The 10660-nt window shown below is 46.5% G+C and overlaps 1 protein-coding gene across 1 annotated transcript; it reads left to right on the top strand.

Annotated features, from left to right (window-relative positions):
- Window positions 1-1385: 1385 nt before the first annotated feature.
- On the top strand, window positions 1386-9862 carry zdhhc2 (zDHHC palmitoyltransferase 2; the record flags this gene model as incomplete). The annotated part of the gene is made up of 13 exons (XM_079228580.1): window positions 1386-1512; window positions 4236-4262; window positions 4409-4503; window positions 5021-5141; window positions 5268-5337; window positions 5452-5484; window positions 6298-6418; window positions 6577-6615; window positions 6791-6923; window positions 7483-7609; window positions 9078-9173; window positions 9354-9463; window positions 9822-9862. The coding sequence occupies 13 exons, from the start codon at window positions 1386-1388 to the stop codon at window positions 9860-9862; spliced, it is 1140 nt and encodes a 379-aa protein (XP_079084706.1).
- Window positions 9863-10660: the final 798 nt, after the last annotated feature.

The following is a 10660-nucleotide window of genomic DNA, read 5'->3' as shown; positions in this document are numbered from 1 at the left end:
TAAAGAAAGAATGATCCAAACTGATGCAGCAGAGGCCGAGATGGCATTTGAGTTCAAAAGACACTGGAGCCTATATTCCCAAAATAAAGCTCAATGGTGTCTTTCCCTTCACCGACAACAGAGAGGAGATTGTTGGACTGACTCACAGCACCAGAGAAATCTTCATAATTCCATACCATTCTCCTATTTATAGGGTCGTGGAGGCGCTGGAGCCGATCCAGCTCATATTATGCACGAGTAATGAATGTCCACTGAATGTTCCTGAAGGCAGAATTAAAAAGGCAGGTTTAAATACTAAACAGTCAATATCTACATCCCTGATTTGGACATTTTACTCTGGCAAGATAACATAAATGTAATGTGGACAGCAGTGGCTAATAATAATAATAATAATAGGACATTTACACACTCCCTGCCTGGTAAATCCCCCACAAATGTGTGTGTGTGTGTGTGTGTGTGTGTGTGTGTGTGTGTGTGTACTTTTTGAACAACATTATATTTATACAAACAAATATGTTAAACACATTACTGAGCCATCTGTTCTACTGTAAGATATGTGCATATTGTTAGTTTGCTGCAGCGTGCCTCCCACCCACAGATGGAAAACCATAACTTTAGTCAAACAGCATTCATGATTTTTTTTTTTTATCAAGTGAATATGTGAACACATAGTGCAGCTTTTACAACTTATAGAGCGGCTTGCGGACTGTTTCTGCAGGTGCAGTTGCGCGTGAGGCAGCAGAAGGTGGATCTCAGACCTGCACCGATAAAACCCAATATGTTAGCACATCAGACCGAGTTTACTAGAAATATGGTCTAATATGAGAGGATATAACCTCTGAGAGTATTATAGCTTCTTCTATCTCATAAAACGAACCAGTCGTTCAACAGAACCCACGTGCCTCTACGGCGTGCGCGCGTGCATGCGCGTTTTATGTGTGAACAGCCCTCCGTTTCCACTCCCGCGAGTCTGAACTTATTGAACCCATCTGCTCGCGGTGGAGAAGAGGAAAAAAAATGTGCCAGGCTTGCAGCATCTCGCGGACGTCATGGCAACCTGTGGGGAGGCAGCAGGGGCGGCGCAGACTCTGTGCCCGCGCGAGCGCGTGTGTGTGTGTGTGTGGCGCGCGCGTGCGTGTGAGTGTGGCGCGCGCGCGTGTGTGTGTGTGTGTGAGCTGTCTGACGGCGTGTTGTCGTCTGTGGATCTGAGCAGGACGGTCAGAGGGGAGCAGCGCAGCAGCGGCGGACAGCAGGCTGACATGGGATGTTGCGTCTGAGCTGCACACACACACACACACACACGCGCGCGCGCGCTCACACACAGAGGGAGAGGGAGGGAGAGTAACACACGCGGATGCGTACGAGAAATGATCCTCTCCTAGACTATGGCACCGTCGGGCTCGCGTAGTATGAAGAAGGGCTGTCAGAGAGTCCTGTACTGGATCCCGGTCCTCTTCATCGCACTCATAGTGGCGTGGTCATACTACGCCTATGTGCTGCAGCTTTGCATAGGTAAGAGACCAGCTGTCTGGTAGTATGAGGTGTGTGTGTGTGTGTGTGTGTGTGTGTGTGTGTGTGTGTGTGTGTGTGTGTGTGTGTGTGTGTGTGTGTGTGTGTGATGATGGGATGGGGAGACATTTGTGTTGAAGCAGTTTGTGGTCCAGGCTAATTTGTATATATGTGTTTGTGTGTGTGATGCAGAAGACATGGCTTGTTGTTCATGCAGTGTGTGGACAGTGTCAGTCACATGACCACAACAGTTCAAGCAGAAATTGTCAGCATATTGTGTCTGGTGTCATTTCCCTGCATGAAAAACAGAATTAGGAACATTTTTGACAACCTGGTGTTGCTGTGAAGAAGCAGGTGAACAGAGTGGGATCCGGTCCATGAGGCTCATTATCCTGGTCCACCACTACCTCTCTATCAGCACTATCTTAAAGACTTACTGTATAAGCTTCGGGCTCATGTCGTCGCCGAGCTTCATTATCTGAATTGATATCCTCCACCACAACAGCGCCAGCATTATCTTTTGGCAAGAAGTCTGTAATGGCTTCTGAGTCAGGCCCGCCTGCTTCCTTCCTCGCCGCCTGCGGCTGCTGAACGTCGGATGTTGCAGCTACAGACGGCGAGGCTTCTCCGTGAACGGCGAACACAGAGTTGACCTGGATAGTGAGTAATGGTTTCTTGGATGTCTCAGAGGACTCTCAGCAGCCGACTCATGTACTCCATTTGGCAGCTTGTCAGACCACTATGAAAGCAGATCTCCTCTGTCAAAGAAAAGGAGGGGAGGGGATGAAATGGAGATGGTTTAATGAGACCAAACAGAGGAAACACAAGGAGGGAGGGGGGCTGTTCCTCGGTCTGATCTTCTCCAAATAGAGCCAGCTATGCTATCCAGCTTTCACTGAAAGGGCACACACACCTTTATGTGAGTCTTTCTAGCCGATCGGTGAGACTCAATGAGAGTCATAGTGCCACAAGTCTGGGTTCACCAGCAGAGCCCTCCTGAACTTTGGCCTCTCTTGGTGCCCCGACTACCAGTCAGAAGGTGTTGGTGTGTTTGTACCATGGATGGATTATTGAACGGGCTTGTTGTCAAACAAACGGGATGCAAAACAACCGCAAAGAGATACCTTCATTTTTTTAACGATCAAAACATAATCAAACAGAGACACAAAACGACCCAAAAAAAATGAAAGATGACCACAAAGAGATGCGAAACCATCATGAAGGGATGCAGAACGGCCACAAAGAAAATAAAAATAGCCTCAAATGGCCCAATAAAGGACCACGAAGAGATGCAGAAAGACCATAAAAAGCTGAAAAACAAAAGACCACGAGAAAGAAATGACCACAAGGAAACAATAAATGTTTTTCTGCGTTGAAGTGTTTACGGTCTAATCTCATCATAATCCCCCCATGGCTGGAGCTATTTGAGTTAAACAACAGCTGCTTATTTATATTAGTTCATCAGTACATCTAAAGTTGTTTATTTGGCAGTCATCCATTCATTGCAATAAACAATGTAGCTATTAATAATGTACAGTTTATTATTGCCAAGTCCCGCCTCCCATTGAAAAGTTTCTCAACCCGCCCCCGCTCTCCGGGAGGCCAGCAGGGTGAACGTCTAGAGTTACAGGCCGCCATGCGACCGCTGTGAGATGTTGAGTCATCCCCTCAGAGAGCAAAGTCACTGTTTCACCCGGCTTGTTTTGCGTCCCGCAGAACAAGAGCGACATTGTGATGCACACTCGTCACATGGGGCGGACAGAAGGAAACAGCAGCGGTGGGGCGGTGGGGCGGTGGGGCGGCGGCCGCTCGGGGCCCCGCAGACACACACAGAGAGACAGCTGTGTGAAAGTCTCGTCAGCTGATACCTCTAGTTGGGCGGCTGAGTTAATCCCATTGTCTGGCTTACATAATTCACCCCGAGCGACCTGCGGCTGACCCACTTTCTTTTGAAGCAGCGAACGTCAGCTTTTGAACAGTTGGTCCTTTTTTACCCCCCAAAGGGTTGTTAGAAAATCAGGTGGTCGTTGGCTCCGTCCAAGATTGACCTCTTTGTGGCGAGAAGAGGAAAAGAGACGGGGAGCATTACAGTGGCCGTAGTGCTCTCGGAGACACACTGATGTACGTCTCTTAATCACACACACACTTTACGCTTCATGGTCAGACTCCGGGGCTTTTAACGCTGGCAAGGCAGCATGCACATGGTTTTTGGCTGCACGCCTCGATCCAGCATCTTGGCTCACCTTTCCTCGGTTTCTGCTGTTCGTGCATACGTGTGTGTGTGTGTGTGTGTGTATGTGTGTGTGTGTGTGTGTGTTTGTACATCTGAAGATGGATTACTCAGTATGCTCAGCTAATCATTGCTTAGATATTGGGACAAATAAAAAACAGTGTCAGCTAATACCAACAGGTTTTTACTTGTGAGTCCAGATCTTAGTGTGTGTGTGTGTGTGTAGGATGCTCCTGTTGTTTTCAATACCTTATGATAATGCACAGTAATGCCCATCTACATGAGAGCAACAATGCTGCATATGAGCGTGTGACTGGTTTGGTGAGAAGGATTTACAGATTCTGCACTCTTCAGTCAACCATGTGTATGTGTTGCCTGTGTGGAGGATTTAAAAGACAGATGAAACTTGAGTTTTCCTCCATGTTGACCTACTAATTTGGTGTTTCGCCGTCTTCAACCAAAACCTGACTGCGTCCTCTCCTTTCTCTCTCTTCAGAGTCAATCGAGCACACCGGAGAGAAGGGTAAGTGTTGAATGCTGTTTGACATCAATCACCGGCGTCTTGAATATTCAACGAAGTTGCAAACTGTGTGTAAATGGTGAAGCGTGGCCCGACTCCTGACGGATGATGATGATGATGACGACCTGTTTCTGTTCCTCTGCCTCCAGTGCTCTACTTGCTGGTGTATCATGTCATCTTCGTCATGTTTGTGTGGGCGTACTGGCAGACCATCTTCACCAGGCCCTGGAACCCCCTGAAGGAGGTGAGTGTGTCCGTCAGGGAGGATGAGGCATGGCGGGTTACAGCCTCCCCGTGAGATTGAACGCTGCATTTAGACTAATAACACGTTCCAGCTGCAAGATGCATCTCAGAGAGGACACTCGGTTTTCTTCACGAGACGTGATCGCCGGCTCACTTGAGGCTTCCGAGAGATTGTGATAAAAGTCGTATTTCAGCTGCTGCTGCTGCGCCGTTTGTCATCGCCAGAGTTATTTTTGTTTCCAGTGTTCAATCGTAAATCGTGGAGAGTGGCTGAAAGTAATATCGCAGCGCTCTGCTGCTTTGCCTGCTGGGGCAGAAAGAAGCAGAACAAATGGAAGATGCAGATATTCGCCGCCTACTGAGCAGACATCTCTGCATTACTGATACTGACACGGCTTGTGGGAAAAACAATCGACTCCATCAGGATACGATTCACCGGGAATAAACGCCACCGCTCGCAGGTTGAGCTTCTGCTGCATCACGTTGTTGTTTGTCTTCTGTTGTTCCGCTCTACATAGTTTCACCTGTCCTACTCTGACAAGGAGCTGCTGGAGCGTGAAGACCGGGGGGAGTCCCAGCAGGAGATCTTGAGGAGGATAGCCAGGGATCTTCCCATCTACACACGCACCAACTCTGGAGGTACACACACACACACACACACACACACACACACACACACACACACCCCTTACGTTGTTACGTCTGTGGTCAGGTGTTAGAGCTGCTGCTGAGGGCCGTCTGATTGAAGTGTTTGTGTCTCCCCAGCAATCCGTTTCTGTGACCGCTGCCAGCTGCTGAAGCCTGATCGATGTCACCACTGTTCCGTCTGTGATAAGTAAGGAAGGCTCTGTGCTCCTCCTCCTGGCGCTCCTGTAGAGAACAGACCACTGAGTTCTGGCAGGCAGAGTAAGATTCAATGACACTGACGTCTGACCCTGCTGCGTTACAGATGCATCCTGAAGATGGATCACCACTGCCCATGGTACGTATGTTCTCAACTAGTATCAGTGACACTGCACTCACACGGTGGCGTTAGTTTATCATTTCCTTTTCATTGACCTGATAAGCCACAGCTCATATGACCACGATATGAATACCTGACCGTATTGTCCTTGATCTCTAATGCAGCCACGCCATTTTAAGCCGTTTACGGAATTTAAAAAATGTAACGATCTTTAAGAAAAAAAGTAAACCGACACGTCTCTTCTCACAAGGGTTACGGTACTTTAGAAATTTAAATGAATTAAATCGGAACTGTGGATGAGGAGATAGCACAGTTTTAGTTTTGAAAAAAACCCACAATTCTCATTTCCTGGGAGAAGAGAAAAAAGAGCTGCCGGCCTATCAGGGCCGCGCAGGCTTCAGGGTATCGTTATTATTCCAGTTAACGGGTCTCGTCAACACACGTCACATCGAGGGCACAAAGAGCTTGTTCACTGTGACCTCCCATCCCGCCAGATGACACACTTTGGCAAATCAAATCAGATTCCAGCCGGCGTCGTTTTTGCCAAACGTGATTGTCTGCTGCTGAATGCAATGGGCCACACGCTCATAAAGCAATGTGATCCCTCCTCGGTGTCCCACTGGTCCCTGATTGGCTGAGAATAGCAGGTCCTCTGATAATTCACATGAAACGAACCTGCTGATTGAGGGTTTTCTTGCCAAGCATTTGTGCTGCATTTACCTGTTTTTCAACCCAAAATAGGTTGGAAAATGAGTCATGCACAAACACCTCATCACATTCCCAATATATACTGCTCAATATAACGTGCACTAATGACTGACCTTGTCGCAGGGTGAACAACTGCGTGGGATTCTCCAACTACAAGTTCTTCATGCTGTTCTTGGCGTATTCGCTGATCTACTGCCTTTTTATAACTGCGACAGATCTGCAGTACTTCATTAAGTTTTGGCTGGTAAGTTTTCACCAGCAGAACACGAATCATTGATTATATGTGTTTTTTTGTAGGGGCTGGGTCAGCACAAAATATATCCAATCAAATCTGAATGGACGTTTAAAGACATGCATTCTGTGTTCACAACACATTTGATGTTTTATTTTTGTCTTCACAAGGCTGGAGGTAGAGCACATTTCCGTCTGAGGGAATACCTGGTATGAAACCAACCAACTGCTGTAGTTAATGTTAGTGGCACTGGGATAGAAACTGCTTCATCATCTCTAACCACAGATCCCTAGCAGAGTAGACTTCTCTCAGATCCCACTCTCTTGGTGTCCTCTCTGTTTTCCGTCGTGTTGATTGTGTGCTTGCTGTCCCTCCTCCCTTCAGAACGGCCTCCCAGACACTCAGGCCAAGTTCCACATCCTGTTCCTCTTCTTCTCGGCCTCCATGTTCTCCGTCAGCCTGGCGTCCCTTTTAATCTACCACTGCTGGCTCGTCTGCAAGAACAGATCCACCCTCGGTAGGTGGCGCACACGTTCCCTGTCTGTGTGTGTTCTGCTTGTGGATGCCGTGCCTACACACCCTCTGTTGTGTACGCAGTCTCAGTCTCCTCCCAGTGTCGTCTTCTCTCTCACGACGCAGGCTGCTTTCGTTGCATTTTTCCCACCATCAGTCACCGGCGTCCTCATCAGCGCCGCTCTGGGCCCGTTATCAGACGGAGCGGTTTCTCATTATGCGTGCACAGTGGCACACTTTGTGCGGATAGCGGATTATCCATAGGAGTATGTTACAGTGTAATGCAAAGACACACGGCTCAGGGTGGTAAGCAGCTTAGTAACAGACACTGCGAGGAAGAGAAGTCACACATGGCGGCACAGTCTCAGATCTGCGTCTCCTGTGCAACAAAGACACTTTTCATCCAGAGTTGTTCATGGACGTCCGTGTGCCGTCTGAACGAGCTCCTGCTAATAGTCTGAATAATAGATCATGTAGAGACGGAGTGGGAGGGCTGCGCTTGTTCATCTTCATCTTCACTGACTCTCCTCCTCCTCCTCCTCCTCCTCCGTGTGTGCTCTCAGAGGCTGTGCGTGCTCCAGCGTTCCGCCACGGCACCGATAAGAGCGGGTTCAGTCTGGGCTTGAGTAAGAACTTCCGCCAGGTCTTTGGGGATGAAGTGAAATACTGGCCTATTCCTGTTTTCTCCGGGTAAGTTCTTCTGGGCGTTTGTCAACAGGGATTCAAAATAAAATGTCCGCAAAGACTCAAGGAGGGCAAACTAAAGAGAGTCCGATAACATAAGTCGAAGTGTTCATTATTGAGAATGTTCCCTGTCAGCTTGTTGGACAGATCACCTCTCATTTTGAGTCTAGACTGAAGGACAAGCAGGTCAAAGACCTCAGGATCTGTTTCACCAACCACAACTAAGTACAACTGCAGTGCGGCTCTGACTAAAAATGGGATCAGTAGAGCGTATAAGTTATATATCATATACAAAGCATACATTACAATCTAATGCTGAAATGTTTTAAATCCTCGATTGCATCTTTAACTATGAAAGGTGCACTCAGTCGAGTGCAGATCTCCACCAGGCGTGTCTGCACCGACCACTACACATTATTAGACTGTGAAGTGTCGTAAAACGCACTTAATTTAAACAAAAAAAAACAAGCTGCGATGTATGCAGACAATCGGTTCTAGTCGTAGTATCAGACACGTCATACAATCTAATGAAACTCGCCAGGCTGTCTGCCCACCTGGCGGCGTTGTGGTGAGGTACTCAACAGGGATGGTTCTGGTAGTTCCACTAAACTCGTATTCCCCAGCTGCAAGTCAACGTTTAAAGCAAAGTTTCACATTCTCTTCAGAAAATGCTTCTGTTGTTGAAACAGTCTCTAAGAATGCCAGAGAAGTGCTGAATGAATGAAGTCAGGATTAGAGAGCGCTGTCACTTATTTAGAAACAAAGTGGTTCAAAAGAGGGAAAAGTCCCAGAGGAGACAAGTCAGTAAACAACAACGTCGCCACAACAGTGAACTCATGCAGAAGCTCCAGCGGTGCAGAAAATGTGTAATTCATGCTGAGAGAAGGAAGAATATTATAAATGTACAGCTTTCTGGCAATCACAGTCCAATTATTAAAGTATAAACGCACATTTTCTAATGTAAAAACAAAACACTGTTGACACATTTCAGACCCAGAAGCCTATTCGTTCCATTATTTACTGGTTACTATGACTTTATGTAGATAATATTTCTGTAAACTAAACCCCTCTCATACTCAAAGACATATAGCTTTAATTGTAATTGTGGAAATAGTGACATTAAAGTGAGAACTTATACAAATAAATTAAAAAAGAACACAATCCTCTTGTAAATGAAAAGCTAAATTCATAAGCAATCGATCGCACCTTTGAACCCACTGAGAGGTCTCGCTGCTCCGGCCTCCGTCTGGTCTGACCAGCAGCTTATGGTGGCTAACAAGGCTCTTTATGACTCTTCTTTATTTCGGGATAGTGCGAACACTATGTTTTAGCATTTACTACTATCTCATAATTGCCACTGGCAGGCTCACTTTAACGTTATTTCCATAAATAAAATAAAATACACAATGTCGATAAATATCAGCTTCAAAACACCAAGCCGTTCTTTAAACTGTGCTTTCTGCCGGCTTTCCAGTTTAGGAGACGGCTGCTCGTTCCCAACCTGCCTGGTGAACGTGGACCCGGAGCAGCCCTCCACTTCGCCCACTGGCTCCAACCCCGCCAACAAGAGGTGAGGAAAGCAACACAAACAAGCAGAGCGCTCCATCCCTAGTGGTTTATTAACCCTGTGAGTTTAATGAGGCCGGAGAATCCCCTTGGCTTGCAGATTTAAATTAATCAGTCAGATAATTTAGGACTAATTTATTCAAAGAATAAACCCCTGCTTAAGTGAACCTGTGTGTTTCTCCAGTGCAGCGGAGGGCCGCCAGTTCCCCTCCAAGCCACTGACGGAGTCTCAGAGTCGCCTGCTCACCAGCACCCCCTCCTGGTCAGAGAATGACAGTGCAACAGACCGGAAGGGTGAGACAGCGCTCTCATACTCCTCATAATGAGTTTCTCCACAGCCGCTTGCTTACATAGACACTGCTTTTTTTCATTTAAAATGATTATTTAGAGTTAAAACTGATTTTTGATGGCCTAAGGGACATTCATACTTTGTATTTGTACTTGATACAATGTGATCATCACGAAGACATTTATTGATCATGTGTATGTAAACCTGCACAGACAACAAGTCATAGATCAAATGAAGCTGATAGAATAACTAATTTAAAGGCTCAAGTCAGGCTTAAAGAACTTGGACCCACTACATATAAACATCTCTCTTTTTCCAATATGGGACCTTTACATGATGAACTGACTGTTTGCGTTTGTTCAGGTGCCAATAACCCGGGGATGGCCATTGAAAATGAGGCGTGAGCAGTCAGAGATAGAGCCGACGCCTTCCACCCAGAAAAAGTGAGTTGACAGTCATGTAGAAACTAAACGATGCACATCTGGATGCAAGTCAACATCTGTCACTGTGTTTCATCCATGCAGGTCAACGCCGCCTCCTCCTCGTGACGTGGTGGTGGCATCATCAATATTTGTTGTTTTCTGCTCCCGGAGAGGTTTACCTGACATCACCTACAAAGCAGAGGAAGAGAATCATCATCATCATCTTCAGTATTACTCTTATTGCTTTTGGCAACAACTCCTGCTGCCATCTGAGAGTATTTGGGCTTCAGAAGAAATGAGAATTGCATTCCGACGATCACATTTTCTGTTGTTTGCATATGAATAAGCACATTGCAGCGATGGAAGAGACTGTTTTGCACTTTGCATACGAGGAGATCGATCCGCTTTCGTGTGTTCAGCTCATGTAACAAACTCTCTGAATTATTTACGCGACTTCTTGTTTTACCTTGTTTTCGCAGCGCATTAATAAATGTTGTTTCGAGTTTGCCAAATGTTTGCACACATTCAGTATCGATTAGTAGTGGCGATAACGTGATGTAACTGATATTCCTTTAGCCATTTTCTTTTTCAGTGAGGGATCTTTATTTGTACCGTTCTCCATCCACCATGCTGCGTGTCGTGGACGCTGAACCGATGCATGCTCTCATCTCAGGGTGTCAACACACACACCTTGTTGTAGTGAACTGTACACAAGATGCTCTCCCCTTTGCTTGGTTAAAGAAAAGTGTAGTGATTAGTAATGCCATTTGAATAAGGGCT

Source organism: Taurulus bubalis, assembly GCF_910589615.1.
Source record: "Taurulus bubalis genome assembly, chromosome: 13".
Taxonomy (NCBI): Eukaryota; Metazoa; Chordata; class Actinopteri; order Perciformes; family Cottidae; genus Taurulus; species Taurulus bubalis.
The sequence above is the reverse complement of the archived record's forward strand: the minus strand, read 5'-3'. Positions and strand labels throughout refer to the sequence as shown.